The following is a 22,341-nucleotide window of genomic DNA, read 5'->3' on the forward strand; positions in this document are numbered from 1 at the left end:
CCCTATGGAATTCATGGGGTCGCCATAAGTAAGCAGGAAACTTTAAGGTGTGAACAACACATGCACAAAACAGCTTAGGTGACTGACTAGCCTGCCAGCTTCCTGCAGTGTACATAGAAGTGTTTCTATTCTTCTAAAACTGTTTTATCAATTCCCACTGGGTACTCAGGAGGAAAAAAGAATAAAAATAGCAGTTCTTTTGAAAGAAGAAGAAAAGGAGAAGGTTAACTTGGGTGGATTTTGCCCCAGATGGTTTAATGTTATTTCTGCATCCTACCCTTTAACAATAAACACAACATTCTTCTGTATTTCTCATAATAACTACAGAGCAAACAAACCACCAAGAAAATAAGCAGGCTTCTTTATTGCTGACTGTGTTGACAAACTAAAATTGAAACTGAAAAGCAAAAGAAAGTAAAGTAAAAAAAAGTGGATAACCAATAAAATGAAGTTGTGACAGATGATTAGGTCCTTCTGAATTATATATCACAACTAACTAGGATCAGATAAGTAAATAGGGGGGTTGGTTTTTCATGATCACATAAGACATTATTGAATATGGCTTGTAAGGCGAGTTATAACCCTCCCCAACTATTGCGTGACGTTGTGCTATATTCACTCCAAAACAGTGTCCAACTCTTCTCAAATCACTATTTTTTAAAGGGGGACAAGTGGGCTTGCGTTTTTCAGCTTAAGTTAGGGAATCCTATCTTGAGTGTATACTCAACTTGCCTTGTTTAATGGATGCTCCTCTTAAATAGCTCCTGTTCTTTTTTTGAAAAGCTAGCATTTAAATTGAGACTATACTCTCATATCATAATCTAAAAAGGTGAACTTAAAAAATCAAAGCAAAGGAAGCTCAGCTTGTGGGGGGAGATTGCAGCCTTTTGCCCCTCATGTAAAAACACATGAGACTGAATTCTGTTTTTTTGAAAATCTGCTTGGTTATAGGAAGGAGCAAGAGATTGATTCAAAAGATGCTATCATACTGCATCAGTTTTCCCGGCCAAACAATGGTATTCCCAGTTTATCTCCTTTCTGTTTGAAAATGGAGACCTACCTGAGGATGGCTGATTTGCCCTACCAGGTAAATATGTGCATGTTATGTTACGTTGTACTTTTGGCTACTTATAAGTGTATTGATGCCATTTTTATAGCCTTGCCTGGGCAATGGGAGTTTTTATTTCTCTAAAAAGTAGCTCTAATGTGAAAATTCTCACATAATACAGCTATCACAGAGCTGAGCCACTTCATAGCACACACTTGAGTATTGCTTAGCAGATAGCATTTCCATTTGGACTTCTTTGGAAAGCTTTGACATGGAGCAAATAGGCTCATCCTTAATATATACCTTTTGAAATGCAGGTGAGTTTAGATGGATGTCCTTTCCAAAAAGCAATCCCATGTATAATGAAGTGTCATTGTAATGTCACAAAAGAGTGCTGTTTTGTGTGATTGTGCCTTGTTTATTTTTTTGTTTGTGTTCCAGTTGACTGGGGAAAAAGTTAATTGGTCTTGTGCATCTTCATGGATTATGGTAATCTGTTATAACTGTCCATCCTGAAAAACAACAGTTTTGAAGGAAGGAAGCATACTTTCCAGTTAAAATAATACTGAGAGAAGATGCACACTTCTACCTTTCCCCAAAGGTTTAGACCTCTCTCCCTCACTATCTATTATTTTTGTGCATTTTGTCACAGGTCTTGCTACTTCCAGATTTTACAGATATGTAGACTCCTTTAATCCTTTGTTGGCAGAATATCTGACTCGAAGTGCAGTGTATAGTCATCATGCAATTTGGTCTGAAATCTAAAGAGCAGCCCGGGGGCACAAGAGAAGGAAGTGCACATGGCCAGCAAGTATGCAAAAGGATCTTGTAGCACCTTAGAGACTAAATGTTTGTGTCTAATGTGTTACAAAATCCCTTTGCATATTGATATTCCCAACTAACATGGTTATGTCCTTGAATTACAGCCAAAAAGGTTATGAAGATCAATAGAAAACCATCGAAGGAATAAACAAGAGAAAATGTGAATAACTGCAGCAGGGAGTTTACTGTGGAAAAAAGTCTCCCTTTCAAAAACAAACAAAATGATGAATCATTTAGATTTGCCCAGAGCTTTCCTAAACATCTGATTGTACTGGTACATTGTGTGCCTGGCTTTTCCAGTTTCTTGTTGCAGTCCAATCACTGTTAAAAAGTAATTATCTCATTGCTATTCTCTGTTTATACTACTATTTTGCTTTCTGTTATGTATGCAGAGAAATAAATGTTTAGTTAGTTTTAGTTTATGTTTTGAGTAGATTGGCAGTTGACATTCAAGCTATTCTTATGCATTATGGTTGATGCCTATGCTAAGATTGCTCTCTCGTGTGATCCTCATACAAAAAAATGCACAAGATTTACTGGACTGGAGTCTCTGCATCCACCATTCTAAATTGTGTTGAGAAACCCATGTAGCAATTAAGTAGATTCCTGGTACTGACCCTTTTTTGGAGAGATAGGGATTGAACCTAATGCTTCTTTGCCCTAATTGTGAGAAGGGAAAGTTTCATTTCTAAAAGCTTAGAAAAAGTTACTGTTGGAAACCACTACTCCTAGAATCCCTCTCTTCAATTTTGAAAACTGTAGTCCAATAAAGTAATTTTTCAAAGCTGTGTAAACTGAACTTTAATAGAACTGTCCAAGGTACTGAATCCTATCTTCACATAGTGTCAGCATGTAGGACAGCGTCTTTAAAGTTCAAGTGAAAACCTAGGGTAGGTTCAATGCCACAGTCAAAACTCACCTTCTGGAGTTGGACAAATCTCATGAAGAGGAAGGGGCAAAGGCAGAGTCCCATCTGATAACAATGGTCTTTCTGAGTCTGAGGAGCTGGGGATTGAGGCAGAAGGGGGTCCTTCTCTCCAGCAGAAGGCAGCAGATGCTGAAGGTCATTACCATCATTCACCAAGGAAGAAAAACAAGGAAAGATTGGATCCCTTTTACTGATTTTTAAGTAGGAGAATTGGCCTAATTAGGCACTTGGTGTCTGAAGAAAACTGCCTGTACACCTCCCAGGCACTTGCTGGCAGTTTTGTTGTCTACAGTCCTCCTTCTTGAATACTAGTAATATTCTTCTGTGTTCATATCCTCTGGATCTTGAACTGGTGATGATTTATAGACTTTTAGCTGACTTTATTTATCTGGACTATTGACTTGCTGAACGATTCTCAGACTGGCTGATGGCCACTTTCTTGCTTCTTTTGCTGGATACTCTGCAAATGACTTTGACTGAATTAACTACTTGGCAGTTCTTGTATTCTAACCATGTGATTCTTGAAGTGCTTATTGTTACCACTGGTTAGTGATGTCAGAGCTGATAGTGCTGACCACCTCTTAGGGCAATTCTTCACAGATACCATAATCTAGTTTGGAAGTAGATTAAAACAAACCAGCTTTACTGTGCATGAACTACACAAAGACCCCAGGGATTGGTTTGAGACTGGGATGGTGGCCACAGTCAGGCCTGTAGCGAGGGGGGTTTTTAGGGGTTCAACCCCCCCCCCCCCCGAAATTTTTCAAGTTATAAAAAAAATCTCGTTTACTCATGAATTTTAACTGGTTAACCAAATCCCCATGCTAAGTCTATGAGATGCAAAACATTAAGAGTCCCTCCAGGCACTATCTCAAGCAGATATTGACAGGTTTGTAGTGGGGAGGGGTTAGGGGTTCAACCCCCCCCCCCCAAATTTTCAAAACCCCTCCTGAAATTTTTTTCTGGCTACGGCCCTGGCCACAGTATCAGCTGATTGTGGATTGGAACCAAAACCAGGAATCGCAGTATCCATGGCTAGACAGCTGCTGGAAAATATAGGGTTTTTTCTTCAACCAGTCCACTGAGATGTACATATCCATGTCAGTATTTGGGATTACACCAGTTTTGAGCTCTGCATGGAATATACTTTGATCTACTGCAGGGCATTATCTGGCTTGTTCTGGATTTTCTGATGATTTTTTTTTTACACATACTGTTTCCAGCTTGATGTGCACTGCAATGTGCAGGGAGGGTTTATTTTCTGGACACCCAGTCCTCGAGCCAACTTTGAATTGCATTATACCATCTGTGTATAAAAGTCTCTCTAAAGTCTCTCACACACTTAGAGCAGTGAACAGTGGGCTCATTGTTGCCTATACGAATTACTCAAACAGAAAAGCTGAGTACAGAATTTGAAAGTGTGTCATCTTTAAAGTTGGGTTTTCAAATTTTATCCTAGGGAATATCACCAAAGAAGACAATCCAACTTGAACAGCCTGCAAGCCTTCAGAGAATAAGCAGAATTTCTGCCAAATAAAGTGCAAGTTCAGTTAGATTTCTCTGTGTGTTCCCACAAGACAGGCAAGCTCTGCATTTGACACTTTTACTATACACAGTCATCTTAGTTGTAATTATTCCCCTTTCCCCCTAGATCTAAGAACTTACAATAAAAAACCTAAATACATGTTGGGTCTAAAGTCAAGGACAAAGTAATATGAACAACAAGTAAACCTATGATAAATAATCAATTACCTTCTGATACATTCTAGCTCAAGAGCAGACAACTTGCTGTTTATGCAACTAGTCTCCTGGAATCTTAATCTAGGATCTCAAGTGGCAAGAAAGACCTTTCTGTGAAACCCTGAAGTATCACCGCTAATTAGAATCAGAAATACTATTAACTGGGCTTGGAAAGTCCAATAGATATCTTAGATCAGATTAGATAATTGGACTTTCTAAGACCAATTAGTATTCCATTTTCTGTCCAGGAGCTTCAGGGTTTCACACAGTTTACTGCATTTGTGTGGTCTGTCAATATTGCACTATTTGGAAGAATGCAATATCAACCTGTATCTTGCAGTGTCAACCTACATCTGCTCTCTTCAAGTCCTTGTTCTCCCTAGGAAGTTCTGCTTAAAGGAAAGGTATTAGTTAGGGTCCTCTGGATGCTGTGGTACTGCAACTCCCAACAACCCCAAGCTAGCTTGTGTGAGAAATGCTATGCATTGCAATTCAAGACATCTGATAAAAACTTCTCACCCCTGCTGTGAGGAAAAACTTGCCCCCTCGCTTTGCTACCCCCAAGATTGTGTCTTTGATAACAATAATATGTTTGTCCCAAATGGCTCTTGATCATTAAGAAAACACTCTCTTTTTTCTTTGTTGACAAAAAGGGGGTGTAGCACATAGATGCCATTACCAGTGAAGTGGCCTTTATGGAAATATTTGTATTGGAAAACTTCCCAGAAAATGTTCTGCTGCCCTCATCAGATTGAGATCTGATTTAGCAGGCTTTGGTGACTGTTGAAACCTTAACCCCCCCCCCCCCCAAAAAAAAACCAAAACAAAAAAACCCCAAAGGATTGAAATATTCCTTTTTGGACTGCAGCTTTCGGAATTCTCCCATCCAGGCAATGCTGGCTGGTGAGTTTAGAAATTAAGATGCCCCACATGAAACCTTTTCCAAGATCTGCAAGAACAGTATGCCCTGCTAATTTATAATTTATAAATATATTTATTACCAAATTGTAAACATTTGATTCTCCTAAAAGCAAAAAAAACCCCCACAAATACATTATTTGCTTACAGAAAACAAATAATAACTCTTCCTTTAATTTAGATTTTATAGTCAAACAAATTAAAAGTTTCACCTGGAAATGGTCTTGATTGGAATGCTTATAAATATGTTAAGACTTTATTTATTTATTTATTTATTTATTTATTTATTTATGTATCATGTCAGAAGCGAATTGAGAATACAATTATAATTTATAGAAAACCCACAAACAAAGTTAAAAACTTTATACTTTATACAAAGACATTATACTAAATGCCCTTTGATCAGAAATTGGCCACTTGGAGTGCCTCTGGTGTCGCTGTAAGAAGATCCTCCATTGTGCATGTGGCAGGGCTCAGACCGCATTGTAGTAAGTGGTCTATGGTTTGCTCTTGTCCACACTCGCATGTCGTGGACTCCACTTTATCCCCCATTTCTTGAGGCTGGCTCTGCATTCGTGATGCCAGAGTGCAGTCTGTTCAGCGCCTTCCAAGTTACCCAGGTTTCTGTGTGCCCAGTGCAGGGGGGGGGGAGGTTCTCATCTGGCATTAGCCACTGATTAAGGTTCCAGGTTTTAGGCTGCCACTTTTGGATTCTCACTTGCTGAGGTGTTCCTGCAAGTATCTCCGTAGATCTTAGGAAGCTAAATGACTTAAGATTCAATAAATCGTCCAGAGAATGTACTGCACTGGAAGAAAAATAGGACATAAAAGTAATAGAGAATAAAAATAATAAACAACCTTAGCAGCCCCCCTGCAGTGTTTAGATTTCAGTGAAATGATGACGGCAGTAAACTCTGCTGACACATGTTGGGATTTGGATTGTTCATTGCACCTAATTCCCATGCTGATTACCTCTTAAAATATGCTTGTCCATTAATTAGGTTTTATACAGTTTCTGACCAGTTGCCTCTAAGGAAACCAATGAACTGTGAATCTGAATGCAATCACATCCAGTTGCTCATGTTCCAACCAACTGGTATACAGAGGCATGGCGTCTTTAGTATTGGAGGCAATGTATATACAGGCAGTCCCTGGGTTACGGACAAGACAGGTTCTGTAGACTTGTTCTTGAGTTGAATTTGTATGTAAATTGGAACAAATTTATTTTTTAACTCCATTTTTTAGAGCTTTGGATAGCATAGTTAACACACCTGTGGTGTTTGTTTTGCTGTCTGTGCCCCATTCAGATTTCACCTCACTTTTGTCCCTTTGATAATTGGATTTTGAAAAAATTGGCTTGTTGTGGAAACAAGAATTGGTGGTAAAGCTTCAGTAGAGACACCTTTTCCCCATGATAACTTGTACAGGAGCGAATTTCCTTCCCAGGGGAAGATTTCCTCTCACTTCCTGTTGTCTCACCCCTATTGTTAACTATGAGTCGTTTCAAAGTCAGATGTTTGTAACTCAGGGAATGCTTGTATAGATATTATAGTGGCTGAAATACCCTAAAAGTACCAGATCCAGATTGATCTTGAAAGCTAATTGGACTAAAGACCGCGACTGAATATCAGATGCTACAAGCTATATTTCAGAGGAAGGAATTGCCTAAACCAAGTCTGACTATTCCTGGCCTATGTAGATCCAATGAAATTCATGGGGTTGCAGTAAGATAACATGCGACTTGAAGGCATACACATCAATTGTGGATAGCAGTCCCACATGTCATGAATGTCTTAAAGATTTTTTAATGTCCATATTGGTCGCCATAACATCTTGTGGCAGTGAACATCACATAGCAACTCAGCATTTTGTACAGATATGCTTATTTCCTATGTCCTGACTCTGTCACCAGTGAGCTTCAGTAAATGGGGCCAGGTCTAGTGTTATTGTTAATGCCGTATCTTCATGAAAAGTATGTCATGATCCACCTCTTATTCTCACAATTAGTCTGTTGATGTTGGCTAATAGTTATTTAAAGTATTTATATGCCATGCACTTCATCATTGACACTGCCGAAAAATTTACAATGGTACAAAAATACTGTAATGCAACATGTCAACAGAATGAAAAGAATGAAAGCATTTGAGGAAAAAAGCTAGAGCAATACTTATAAACATATCACTGCCAAAAATTTTTGATGGCTGTAGGAAAGAACATGCATTTTGATGTTTGGTCTTGGGGTTCTCTTTTTGGTTCCAGACATTGTTTTCTTAAGACATTAATATGCTTAAAGCTGGGTCGAAATGTTATTCCGACACCAGAGAGAGCCAACATATTTACAAGTTTTGCTGCAAATTCAAGCTTTCGTCTACTTTTGTTCCTTTGTCATACCAATTGTACCTTACTTTATGCCAGGATTGACCTTAGTGCTAAGAAAGCATCCCTTTATAAAAGAGAGATCACATGAAAATTGAGACAACGCAGTCTTTGATCCTTGTTTTGTTATCTCTCACATCTGTCACAGATGGAAGCAAGTCTCACCATATAATCCTAATTTGCAGAAAAGTTTTGTGTGAGGTTGTGTTGCTTTCCATTTTACAGAAAGGAGCACTGAGGCCCCGTCCACACTGCCTCTGTATCGCAGGATGTGATCACAGATTATCTGCTTTGAACTGGATTATATGTGTCTCCACTGCTATATAATCTGGGATAAACAGATAATCTGGAATCAGATTCTGGGATATAGGGGCAGAGTGGAAGAGGCCTGTGGCAAACAAACATGAACTTGTCTGAAGATACTCAATGTCTCATCATAAAGAAAGATGGACCCAATTGACTTCTTTCTATGCCTTGATTTGTGTGTCATTTTCTTTTTGTGTTTGTTTTACTACTTTTCTGCTTAGAACTACTTTGATGGGAAACTTTCCCCTCAAGGGAAAATGCCATGGATTGAATACAATAACAAAAAAGTGTCTGGCACAGAATTCATCATAGAGTTTTTGGAAGAGAAACTTGGAGTGAATTTAAACAAGCACCTTGGTCCACATGAGAGAGCTGTTTCGAGAGCAGTGACTAAAATGGTGGAGGAGCATTTCTACTGGTAAGTTGCTACAAATATTGGAATGCCTGAAGATTTTGGGCATGAAGCTTTGCTTAATGTCTATGTCTCCAACTTGATTTCTTGCAGGTCTTGGGTCATACCTTACAAACCCAGTCTTCCTTTCAGCTTAATTTATGTCTTGTTTTCTCTCAAGATGGGATCCAAGGTAGCTTGCAATATAAGTTGAAATAGTATGCAGCTAGAACAAGGCATAGCAATTTTTAATGAATAGGTAGTTAGTTATATTGTTGTGTAGGACTGAAATATTAGGCCTTTATATCCCCCTGGTAGGAAAATGGATCTAAAATGAGCCCTGAAACTGAACAGGAAGACAGGGGACAACAAACAATAACTTTCTGCAAAGGATCTGCCAAGTCCAAGCAGTTTTTTCTGTCTGACCTACTCAAAGCATTGGTAACTGATTCCAAGCATCAGTGTTTTATAGAACTTGAGAGTTATTCAGTCAACGACAAAGTGTGCATAAGTAAAAATATTTTTCTATATCTGATGCATACCTTTTCTGAGGTGTGTGTGATCAGCACAGCATTTATCCAGTGCTTGTTTCTTGTTTAAGAGGATGGTCTCAGGACCTGGCACTGTGTGTAATCGTAATTTCTGGTTGTTGGCCGTGGGCACATAATATTGCAGTTACAGCATTTCTAGCATCACACAAATGACAGAACTCAGTAAACAATATATGGAGAGATGTCAGCTATTGTCAAGATGGAGTTGATCAGGCTCACTAAAACAGGTTAGCAACATATAGTTGAAGATTTCATTCTTATTTTATGCCAACAAGATAAAAAAACATTGACTAAAAGCCTACATAATCAGACATAGCTACAATGACAGAGCTGCATTATCATAGTTAGGTCTGGTGATTCAACTCCCTTAAACCCACCTAAAACAAAGACCTAGTAGGAAGGATGGATGAGATGTAAAAAAGATTTGAAATCTAGGGAGCCGTAGTCTGGTAGAAAATCTTCAGTTCCAAGAGTTCATCATGCTATCTCTGCATGATATATAGTATCCGAAAGGATACATGTGCTCCCAAAGCAATTTTCTGCAGTACCCCTAAGAGGAAGCATTTTACGATCCTTATGTAATATGCCTATAGTTGTGTCCCCAAGACTTTGTAAGTAATTTCTCCATTAGATATATCTCCTGTGTTTCTGTTAAATATATGAGAAGCATCTAACACTTGCTGTACTTCTCTCTCTATACACTCAGCGATTCATTTTCACAGGAGATCGTGGCACAGGATTCCCATGAAAAATGGCAAATTAAAAAAGAAAACAAGAGAAAATCTCTCTAGGATTCTCTAGGTCCTCCAGAGCAACTTTCTGGTCATCTTCTGCCTGAAGGACCCAGAGATTTCTGGAGAGAACATACTAATCAAATCCACAAATAATCAAACCCTCAGATGTCAAACTTGCAAATGTGGAGGGCAGACTGAATCTCCTACACCACAGCTTGTGACTTTGCAGATAATTTTCTGGTCATCTGTCATTTGAATTTGTGTGCATTTGTACACATGTGTGCACATGATATCACTTCTGACAATATTTTGCCATAGTCCCAAAGGAAAACTCCCATCAAGGCCTTCATGGGAGTCCTGTGCCACCAACGCAGTTGTGGTTTGTTTCATGACCAAAAGCAGGCAGAACTCTTTTCTACTTTTTTCAAATATTAATATACTTAATTAAAAAGAAGGCTGTGTTTTTGTTGCTGAGACACATAGGCCATGGATTCCACAGCACTATCATATAATATATTTATTTTATTTACTTGATTTTTATCCTGCCTTTCTCCCGGTATAGAGACTCAAGGCAGCTAAGTGCTTTCTATTCATGCCCGCTGCTTACACAGACAGGAGGGTCTGGCACAATACAGGCTCCTACATTTCATTTGAACAGCAGAAACAAGAAGGGGACTAGAACTGATTTGGAACCTTTGACATCCAGTGAGGCTGAGGAAAACCTCCAGAGGTTGTTGGGATGCAACTTCCAACCCTTCAACCCCATAAAGTCCATGGATAGGAATGCTGGGAGTTGCCATACTCCCAACAAAATCTACCGGTAGAGACTCACACAATTTCTACCCTCCACCTTCTGTTGGTGCTGAACACCTTCTGTTTTGTCCAGACCAGGGGTCCTCAAACTTTTTAAGCAAAGGGCCGGTCCACAATCCTTCAGACTGTTGAGGGGCCGAATTATCATTTGGGGAAAAAAACCGAACAAATTCCTATGCACACTGCACATCTTATTTGTAGTGTAAAACAACAACAACAATGAAAGAACAATACAATATTTAAAAATGAAAATAATTTTAACTAACATAAACTTATCAGTATTTCAATAGGAAGTGTGGGCCTGCTTCTGGCCAATGAGATAGTCAGGTTAATTAGGATTGTTGTTGTTGTTGTTGTTGTTGTTGTTGTTGTGTGTCTTCAAGTCATTTCAGACTTTGGGCGAGCCTAAGTCCAAGGTTATTTATTTATTCATTTACTACATTTATTTACTACATTTGTATCCCATCCTTCTCACCCCGAAGAGAACTCAGAGCGGCTGTACGTACATACAATATATTATATTATTAGCATAGCACAGTATTAGCATTATATATTACTATATTGTACTATACCACTATACTGTAATATATGTAATATATAACATATAATTAATATTATTATATGGTATTATTATTAGTATTATATTGTATAAAATGATAATATTATTATCAATATCATATGTATATACAATATATTATATTATTAAAACTGATATAAAAATATTATATTATAAATGAGGGCAGGGCCAGGTAAATGACCTTGGAGGGCCGCATCCGGCCCCCGGGCCTTAGTTTGGGGACCCCTGGTCCAGACTATGTGTCTATATGTAGGCAGAGAAGGGATTACACAGAAGCACTCCGGATATATGTCTTCACTCTAAGAGCTGTTTGACAGTGGAATAGACTATTGTTGGGATGTAGCTTCCAACCCTTCGACCCAGTAAAGCCCATGAAGAAGAATGCTGGGAGTTGCAGTGGCTGAAATGATCTTAATGATCTTTTCTTCTGCTTCTTCTGTTTTGCAATAAGGATTCAAAATGCTGGGAGCTCTCCTCCCTTTTATTACATTACTCTGCAACCGCTTCCTTGTTATCTCCCTAAATTATCCATATCGATGTCTCTTGTGTTCCACTTTAGTGAGTAGCCTGGCTTCATCAATAATGAAGGATCCAAACCACAAAAAACTTAGCTGTGCTGGCATGACCCCTCTTTCCTTCCCTATTCGCTCACTCCACCATGCACCTCCATTCTCTTGTACACTCCAAGGTTTGTTACTTTTTAGTCACTGTATGATCTGCTGCATCCCTCCCTTGGGCCCGTTTTTGGGGAAAACACGACCACACCATATCAGCTTTTCTCCTTAAAAATAATAGTAAGGGGTACTTTATGCAGATGGGCTATTTCTGTCAGCATTATGGTAGTAGACCCTTTCACTTTACGTATGATTCTACTTTAGCTGCAATGGCAACCAGGGCTGTAGCCGGGGGGGGGGGGGGTTAGGGGTTCACCCCCCCCCCCCGAAAAATTTCAGGTTAAAAAAAATACCTGGTTTACTCATGAATTTTAACTAGTTAACCAAATCCCCATGCTAATCTATGAGATGGAAAAAATTAAGAGTCCCTCCAGGCACTATCTCAAGCAGATATTGACAGGTCTGTAGCCGGGGTGTGTGTGTTAGGGGTTCAACTCCCCCCCCCTCGCAGAAATTTTCTAACCCCCCCCATCCATCCTATGAAATTTTGGAGTTTGTAAGTTAATAAAGCACTAGAGAATCCTAAATTCTCATCCTCAAGCTTCAGATCCCAGGATGCTATAGCATGTTGCCATGAGAGTTAAAGTGGAATCATAGTGGTATAATTGTACAATGAGAAAGGGCCCTGCTAAGGAGCAAAATTCAAATATTGAGATGATAGAAAAGAGAAATATGTGCAGTTATGCCAGTGGGATGCTGAATCCAATCTGGTTTTTAGTCTGAATTGTAAGGGAACTATCCAAGGCACTGAGCCCAAGGCATCTCCTTGGATATATCATAAACTTCAGATTAAAACCCAGAGAAGATTCATTGCCCTATTTGCATGTCAGTCCCCACCTGTCACATTGTGAGGACCTCTTTTCAGAGGATGAACCGTCTTGGTCATGTGGCAGCCTTAACTGTCCTTCCCAGCATCTCCCAGCTAGCTTACTGGACAGTTTGGGAAGCTGAGGTCTGCCCATCCACCCCATGGGCGACTCTAGGGTATTTCACAGTTCCGCTTAGTTTGACAACTGTGAAGAGATGAGAGAAAGAAGCCGTGAGTAGGCAGAAAAGGCTGTGTAAGGTAGATGAACTGATTTGACCCCACTTAGAGAAAATATGCTGGAATTTATAAATATTTCATCCAAAATGCATGTTGCTGCAAAACTACAGGGCCTAACTCCAGGATGCTATTTATCTCTCTGTCTCTTTGAGCTCTACTTCCTGGAATAGTTCTCTTAAAGCGGCTGGGGAGGGCATTTCTGAGGGCAGCGTTTCTCTTAGTATCTTCCTTGCATTATTAGCTTTTGTAAGTCTTTATTAATATGCAAGCGTGCCACCAAATCCAGCAGCATGCAGTTCTCTCAAAAGGAAAATATTCAAGTGCCGCTCTGAGTGATAATTAACAATCCCATTAGACGCGACTTTCACACTCATGCAAGCACAGTTATGGAACATTATTATTAATCTACAAGGCACTGTTTTGATGCAATATTTTCTCTAGTTGCTACTTTGTAGTTACCAATAATATCATAAAATGATGAAGTGTTGGATGAAATCCAAATACCATCTGATCTAACTGGTGCTTTTTGGCAGGACCAATCTTGGTTTTTAGGCCTGTTCCTGGGCTTATTTGGGAAAATAAGCCCAGGATTCAGAAAATTGCATAGGATAGACCTCATCAGCTCTAGTTTCATATATATGGCTTTCACAATTTCCTATGGCTGAGTAGATGAAGACTGGTATATGGCATATATTCTGTATCTCAAAAACTAGAGTTAATAGGGGAAAAGTGGGGGTTGTTTTTGGAACCAGCAAGTGAAATTTACCAAGAAAGAGGTCTAACATTCGAACCACCAAAATGTGTGTTTGCCAGTGTAATATATAATACCTTTCCCACCAGAGTCTGAAGGACACAGCACAAAGTAAAAACAGGATAGATGGGGAGACAGAAATTAATGTGGAAAATATTTTAAAAAGTGTTATCAGAAAAAAGTTGCAATTCATAAGATCAGTACATGCAGTGCTGTAGAAAAGTGTTTCTTAAACTGTGCTCCTCCAGGACCCAGACAGCCTTCTAGCTGTTAGGAATTATGGGAGCCAAAGTTCAAAACATTTGGAGGAGTAGAGTTTGAGAAGCACTGTTGCAGAAATAAGTATCAAGTATAATAGTATGGGGAGGAGGGGGGGATAGCTACTTATGATTTTATTTAGGGAGGTTGGTAAGGCCCACGATGGGTCCATTAACAGGCTCCTGGAGCTTGCCTACCTTTGTTCTGGGAGGGAGATTAGCTTACAGGTGGCTTACAGGGAGTGTACCACCCCCTGCTAAGTCAGCTCCACTGGCTGCCGATATGCTACTGAGCCCAATTCAAAGTGCTGGTCTTGACCTATAAAGCCCTAAATCGTTCTGGCCCAATCTACTTGTCCGAACGTATCTCCTTCTATGAGCCAGGAAGATCCCTAAGGTCATCTGGTGAGGCCCTGCTCTTGGTCCCGCCTGCCTTGCAAGTGTGGCTGGTGGGAATGAGGGACAGGGCCTTTTCAGTTGCAGCTCCTCGGCTGTGGAACACCCTCCCCAGGGATATACAATAAGCCCCAACCCTTTTGAGTTTTAGAAAAGCCTTAAAAACATGGCTATGTGCCCAGGCTTTTGATGAATAAATGATAAAGACGACCTGGACTGATTGATGGCTAAAGCACGAGGATATTGGATGAAAGGATTTTAACCATATGTTTTATATTTTTATACTGTATTGTTTTGTAATGGATTTTATTTACTGTTATGCTTAATTATGTGTCGGCATCAAATTGTTGCCAATTGTGTATGCCGCCCTGAGTCCCTTTGGGTGAGAAGGGCGGGATATAAATATTGGAAATAAATAAATAAATAAATAGTTTGAGCTTCTGCAAAACCTACTTGCTGAATCTTTCAAGAAAATTTTGACATTTTGCAAACAGACTATGGACTAAATTCAGCGTTAATCCTACTTAGAATAAAACTATTGAAAGATCTGGGGGTTTTAAGTCACAACTATAAACATACTCCATTGATTTCAACAGATTTACTCTATGAATGGCTAAAGTTGCATTTAGTCCTGTTTGTAGGTCTAAATAAAATAAAGAATACTAAATTGTGAAAAATTATTTTTGGCTGCTTTCTGTCCATTCTCCCTACCCTAAACATTCACCAGAAGTAAGTGATTAGCTATGGTTGTAATGGAACTATTCTCCTTGGTAGGTCTAGGTTGGAGGCTAGTTGATACTTCTTAAAATACCTTCCCATATCATTCCCAACGGCATAACTGGAGCAGTGAACTGTGATGAGGAAATGTTAACTTGTTAACTCGTCCTAAATTTATATTGACAAATTTCTCTTGTCTAGAGCAAAGAATTGTATTGCACCTTGCACTCTTTGTAAACTGTTTTTATGCTTTCTAGGACTTTGGCATATTGTCAATGGGTGGACAATCTCCATGAAACTCAGAAAATGCTTTCTCTCAGTGGTCCTTTCAGTGACTTGTTGAAGTGGATTCTGTGCCATATAACCAAAGGAATTGTCAAACGGGAAATGTATGGACATGGCATTGGACGTTTTTCTGAGGAAGAAATATACAAGCTGATGGAGAAGGATATGCGCTCTCTAGCTGGTCTTCTGGGTAATGCACAGTATATTTACACACCAAGGTCTACATGATGTTTCCCCAAAACGGAGTGTTCCCAGGGAATTCTCAGCACTTCCAAGTACTTTTTATTTCCACTCTCCAGGTCAAATTAAATTAAACCAGTATTTCACAAAATGAAATGTACCCCTATAATGGAAATCACGTGAGGGAAGGAGAAAAGCTAGCAATAAAAGAAAGTGATTCCAGTGCTTAACTAATGTACTGTTGATAAATCATTTTAACAATTTGATTTGATTATAACACCTGAATAATTGCTATAAAGTGGAAATTGGTGAAAGGCAACTTCTGAAACATGATTACTGAGTGGGGAACAAGAAAGAATACAAAAGAGGGAGGAGAGAGGAAGGGAAACCTGGGATATTTCAAGAAGGAGTTTGAGTTTAGACTCATAAAGATTCAAATAAAATTAAAACAAAAAGAACTGGAAAGTCTCAATACTTTGAGGAACTTTCCCCCTGTCTGAAAACCCCTATATGTCCTCATCCTTCTTTACATTTTTATCACTCCATTCATATGGCTTGCAACGGGAGATTATTTCTATTACATAAGCCTACAAAACCAGACATCTTTGTCTTGTGGCATGCGAACACTTTGACAATTCTACCCTGCTTGTGCAAAAATTAAAATGGAAGGTTCCTGAAGCTTGTCTTCCATACTGGGTTAATAGGCTGATGGGTTACCCCATTCATGGAACTGGAGTTGAACAAGTAACAATACTAATCACTATCCAGGACCTTCTGTACTGTTCAAAGGCAGATGTGCCTCACTAATAGCTAAGCTGCTGGAAAAAATGTTCCCTGTGGATATTTTTAAATACTATTTTATTTGTAAATTGCTATTGTTATTCTCATCATTGTCCTCCTCCTCCTCCTTCATGATGTTAGCATTTTGATTCCTACCCAGTGGAGCTCAGTAGCTCCAAGCAAATTGCTGAATCAATTCTGGCTTTTAGCCAAACCCTTAAAGGAGCTATCCAAATGGTGGGTCCTATTTTGGATATAGGATTCAGCACTTTTACATCTTGGGTTAAAAATCCAAAGTGGATTTACTCTCCCAAATGGCATCAGAGCCTCCCACTCCTGCTGCCCTGGCCATATAACCTCACACAGTCAGTTGAGGTTGATCAAGATGACACATGCCATCGCCCAATCATCTTCATGGCTAAATGGGGGTTTGAACTTTGGTTTCCAGTGGCTCTAGTCCAACACTCATAGGAGTGAAGTTTCTAGCTTGCTGTGTTGATGGTATTGTTATGTTTTCTAGAGGCACAAATCTATAGTTTAGAAGAGCTCTCACCACTTCTCACCTGCTTAGTTTTGATTTGTAGCTTTTTTGTGTTCTTTTTTGTTCACTTTCAAATGTCGAACATAGTTTGATCCCTGGATATGCGAAACAATTGATATCAAACTCTGTAGAAATGAAATAATGCTGGAAGACGTATAAAATGCCTATAGAGGCCGAGGGGCCATAAAAGTCTAAGTGGATATTTATAGAGAAGATCATCTTTTTTTTTTTACAGCTAGATAACATTGAAAGTTTAGGTTGTACTGTACTTAAAAAGGTCAGGCATGCAGAGAGGCTTCAATATGTTACATTATATACATGAATTTCTCATCTTATTTACAAAAGAGTCTTGATGCTTTTAACCCTGACTGTTCCTTTAAAATTATAATTTTCTGATGATCTGTAGATCTGGTGATGCTAAACACCTGAATCAGAATTCTGGGATCTGGGTGTGTTTTCTGGAATGCAGAATGACTCATTCCACTTTTTTCCAATATTATGTCTTCAATCTTGCATTACTTTCTGTCTGATGGATTAATTGGCCAAATCTCCCTGCCGTGACTTCAGACTACAGTTACCCCATTCCATTCTCCAGGCTGATTAGACTGTATGCACAAAGGACACTGATGTGATGAAAGGGTTGGCTGCTGAGCTTTATGATTCGAAGATAATAGCAGGGTGCTATTAAGCGCCATGAGACTAAGTGAGTGGGTATATTAGGAGGGACCAAAAAAGGATAGAAACGCCAGCACACAGAGGAATGCTTTCTGAGACTGTTTTATTTTGCAGGTGATAAAAAGTACATAATGGGACCCAAACTTTCCACTTTAGATGCCACTGTGTTTGGGCATCTTGCACAAGCAATGTGGACACTACCAGGAACAAGACCAGAAAGGCTAATTAAAGGTAGGACACAGACCAGTGTTGTCTTAGATGCAAGTGTTTCCTTGTTACTGACAAGTGGCCAAGGTATTGGCGGGAGTCTTACTGAGAAGTTATGAATTCCTCACTATTATAATGTTGGAACTACACAGTAAACTCTGACTTGACCCCTCCCCCCCCCATTTACCAATCCATAAATCACTGTGATTGATAGGGTTCATTTCCTTGTTACCTGGAAGGTGGCTGACTGACAATCTCTTCCCTTCCAATGAGCGATCTGTGGTGCAGCAGTCAAAAATAGAGACAATTCCTTGTCTCAATTTCCTCTCACATCGAAGATTGACTGAGGTGGGTAGGATTGTCAGTCAAGTGCTTCCTGAGTGACATGAAAACAGACCCCATCAAGTTCTGTGTCTGCTTCTTGGCACATGCAGAGCTTCAAAGTCCTATGTATCCCCTTACAGGATTTTGGCCGTTATCTTACTTTTACTGTCTTTGTCATTGCCCTCTTCCTATTTTCCCTCTTCCTCTTCCTGATCATCAACATTGCCATATTTACCTACACTCAGCCTTTCCCCCCAGACTGGGACTCAAAGTGATTTACAAATTAAAATGAATGTATTGTAGTTAAAAACATACATAAACATTACAATAGAATTAAACTATTAACAATAGTAAAACAATGTAAAAGATACACTTAAAATGGCAAAACAGTGAAAAAGCAATACATTTAAATCAATCCAGCATATTCTTAAAAGCTCTTCCCATGAAAAGCTTCAATTCTCAAAGGCCTGACTGAATAAATCAACGGAAATGTTAATGGAAAGACATCGGCTAGGAGACTTTCAACAACCCTTTGAAGGGGGTTCCAGATCCTTGTTGGCAGGCACTGAGAAGGCCCTGTTTGCTATATCTGTGAAGGTAGTTGGACTGAGAGGAGGGCCTGTCTTGGACATCTCAGGGCAGAGGCACATTCATATGAAGAGATGCAGTTGATCCAATGATTTGGACCTAATAGGTAAAGGTAAAGGTTTTCCCCTGACATTAAGTCTAGTCGTGTCTGACACTGGGGGGGTTGGTGCTCATATCCATTTCTAAGCCGAAGAGCTGACGTTGTCCGTAGACACCTCCTAGGTCATGTAGCCGATATGACTGCATGAAGCGTGGTTACCTTCCCGCCAGAATGGTACCTATTGATCTACTCACATTTGCATGTTTTCGTACTGCTAGGTTGGCTGGGCCTAACAGCGGGAACTCACTCTGCTCCCTGGATTTGAACCATCAACCTTTCGTTCAGCAAATTCAGCAGCCCAGCAGTTTAATCTGCTGTGCCACCGGGCGCTCCCTGGACCTAATATATATAGACATTTATATATATGTAGTTATAATCAGTATGAATTGTACTCAGAAACAGACCAGCAACATTAGGCCAACAAAAAAGGTATAACATTGGGGTGTTGTGTGGTTTGCAGACTGTATGTCTGTGCTCTAGTAGCATTTCTTTTGAAGATGCCAATCACAGTTGCAGGTGAAACGTCAGGAGAAAATGCTGCTAGAGCACAGCCATACAGCCCAGAAACCATACAACACCCCAGTCATTTTAGCCGTGAAAGCTTTCGACAATGCAGATATAACATTCGACAATGCAGATATAACATTTTCTAAAGATGGTTTCAAAAATCACAGGAGTTTTCATTAATCAGAGACAGGTTTGATGAAAACATGAAGGAGAATGGTAGAAAGTTGGGATTATAGAGTTTTCATGTTCTCTTGAGACATTATGGAAGAAGGATCTGCAGACTGACAAATTTGGTTTGTTAGGTTGCAAACTTCAATGGCCCTAAGCTCACTGGGAGCAACAAAATAAAGCAATGACACCTGGTAATTTATTTGAGACTACAAACAAGCAAACACTGAAAACTCATATTTGTTTCTATTCAATGAAATTTTCTCAGGCCCTTATGAAGGGAGAGAACAGGAAGTTCCAGAGTCTTATCCCACGCTCAAACCACTACCTTGTACTGGCACCCTACATCATGCTGCCACAAGATTACCTTCTTTAATCTCACCCAGAGGAGCCGCGGTGGTGCGATGGGTTAAACCCTTGTGAACTGCTAACCCGAAGGTTGCAAGTTTGAATCCACAAGATGGAGTTAGCTTCCATCTGCCAGCTGTAGCTTGCGGGGACATTAGAGAAGTCTCCCAGTAACACATCTGGGTGTCTCCTGGGCAACGTCTCTGAAGATGGCCAATTCTCTCACACCAGAAGCAAGTCACTTCTGTCACACACACACACAAAATTCACCCAACATTTGTCAGACTTAAACTGGATCCTGCAATGCATGTATTTCAGGGATGGGAATTGTGCACCTCCTCATTTTGTTGGACTGCCATTTCCAATCAGCATAGCCAATTGTGATACATTTTGGAAGTTGCAATTCAGCATCATCCTACACCTGGCATGTATTAATACATTTTTGTGATTTTCATGCTATTTTTGAATTCTCCTACTTACGGGATGGGAAACAGGAATTAAATAAGGCATTAAGGCTAACCGTAGAAATATTATTCAGCAATACCTTTTGACTTCCACCAAGTATTCCCATATAATATCAGGCATAACATTGCAAACATAAGGATCCTATTCCTCAAGAGAACTTTTTTTTTTGTTTTGGAAGGGAGGAACATCTGGAGTCATCATTGCTTTGAGAAGAAAAGGAGGTGTATTAACACCTGTTACCAATGAAAATAAATTAGTTCAAGCTAAAATTACACTTTATAACATGTTATCTGCATATTTTGTTATGAACTATTCCGTGCTCAGAGCTCTTCCAAGCTAGCTTTCCCCCCACTTCCAAACCTTGTGGCTTTTCAACATTTCTTTAGACTTGCAGCATATGCAGAAACATGGCACTGTCCTCAAACCTTACTTCCTATGGATGCTTTGGACTCTACTACCCAACATGGCCAACAGTCAGAAATTTTTGAGATAAGTGAAATGTAAATAATATGGAGCTCCAAAATCCGAAAAGCACTGCATTACTCTGTTGCTGTTCTTTGGGTAAAATAGTAGCATGCAGGAGACCTGAGCCTGCAGTTTCCTGCTCTTGGCTATAATTCCCTTAAAAAACAATCTGGAACGATATGGACATTCTAAATCATATGCTAAGGCAGGCTTCCCCTACTTCTCCTGCTATGCCCCACATGTCCTACCCATCTTTTGATGTATTGATTTGATGGCTACAAGTACTGTATGAAAGCTAATATGGTTGAGCCTCTCAAATACCAAGTGCCATGCAGATCATGCGTATTAATTGTATCTGAATAATCTTACTGCTGTGCAGCTCTGCCACATATTCAGAGTCATGCAAAGCTTACTAGACTCTTGGAGACAGACTGGTGCTTGTTTTGCTCACATAAAGCTTGACTCTGCATAGTATTGAAACTGCAGTTTGGCAAATGGACAAGGTTTCATTCCCTTCATGCCATTCTATGTCAATTTACCTGAATGTGGAAGCATTTTTCTGAAATTCTTCCGGATTTTTTTTTTGTAACATCTTTTTAAGTGCTGAATTTATCTCAAGCAATGCTGCCACCTGGTGGCACAAAATGCATTCAAACCATCACCTATTTCTACTGCATTATAGTAAGATATTAAGACAAAAAGAAATCTAGTAGTATCTTTGAGATTAGCTGAGACAATAGATTTCTAGCACAAACATTTTGAACTGAAGTTTATTTAATCTGATGCCAACTGTATTCCATGAATGCCTGTGCTAGAAATCCCCTTTCCCAGTTAATCTCAAAGATTCCCAGTTAATTCTAGATTCTTTGTTGTCTTTTTATGCGAACACAGATGAAAACAGCTAATATTTCTTCAACTAGTACTAAAGAAACAGAATGTCTAGAGACATTCTTTTGCAGGCTTTTTAATGGTATGTTTTGAACTACATTGTCCCTGTGCAGCTTTTTTCCTGTTCTATGCTGTTTATCCTTTTCCAAGTTGCAAGTGGATAATTTTAAAGCAAAGCAAAAATGTCATCCTTTCATGATACCCTCTAGCAAAAAGGTCACCCTCACTCCACTTAAGTTGTGTGTGTGTGTGCGTGTGTGTGTGTAGTGGTCTGAGATTATAAAACAATAAAGGTTATACAAGGGGGGAAAATAATTCCTCCACCAAAATTGGTTAAGTGTCCCATTAGTGAAGGTAAAGATGGCAATAATTTAAAAAAATAAATAATGGAAAGACATATTTTTTAAGAATAAAAAAACTCTGATGAGGGAATCTTGGACTGATGAAGATGTTCACAAAAGAATGTTTCTATGCAGAAATACAATTTTCTTTGCAGAAAAGGCTGTTTCCTGTACAGAAGATGCTGCAATTAGGGATATTCCATGCTAAATTTTCACATGGCTGGTTTGTACTAAAAATAGTATTTACTATGCAATAAACAGGGTTTTCTTTACAGAAAATAATATATCAGGGCAAAAATATTTTATGAACAGAAAAAGCCTTTTCCTGCACAGAAAATGTGTTCGATATGCAAAAGATTGATATGTGAGTTATGTGCAGAAAAAGTTCCAAATTGCAAATATTTACCCCATTTATATCCCACCCCTCTGTACCCC

General features: G+C 39.3%; 1 protein-coding gene across 2 annotated transcripts in view; it reads left to right on the forward strand.

The window, feature by feature from the left end:
- faxc (failed axon connections homolog, metaxin like GST domain containing) overlaps positions 1 to 22,341 on the forward strand; it is a 46,330-nt gene that overhangs the window by 9,151 nt on the left and 14,838 nt on the right. For both annotated transcript variants that reach the window (XM_062980448.1, XM_062980455.1), the window contains exons 2-5: positions 952 to 1,087; positions 8,360 to 8,556; positions 15,302 to 15,519; positions 17,620 to 17,736. In XM_062980448.1, coding sequence (XP_062836518.1) covers positions 952 to 1,087; positions 8,360 to 8,556; positions 15,302 to 15,519; positions 17,620 to 17,736 — 668 coding nt within the window. The remainder of the gene's footprint in view (positions 1 to 951; positions 1,088 to 8,359; positions 8,557 to 15,301; positions 15,520 to 17,619; positions 17,737 to 22,341) is intronic.

Source organism: Anolis carolinensis, chromosome 1 (assembly GCF_035594765.1).
Source record: "Anolis carolinensis isolate JA03-04 chromosome 1, rAnoCar3.1.pri, whole genome shotgun sequence".
Taxonomy (NCBI): Eukaryota; Metazoa; Chordata; class Lepidosauria; order Squamata; family Dactyloidae; genus Anolis; species Anolis carolinensis.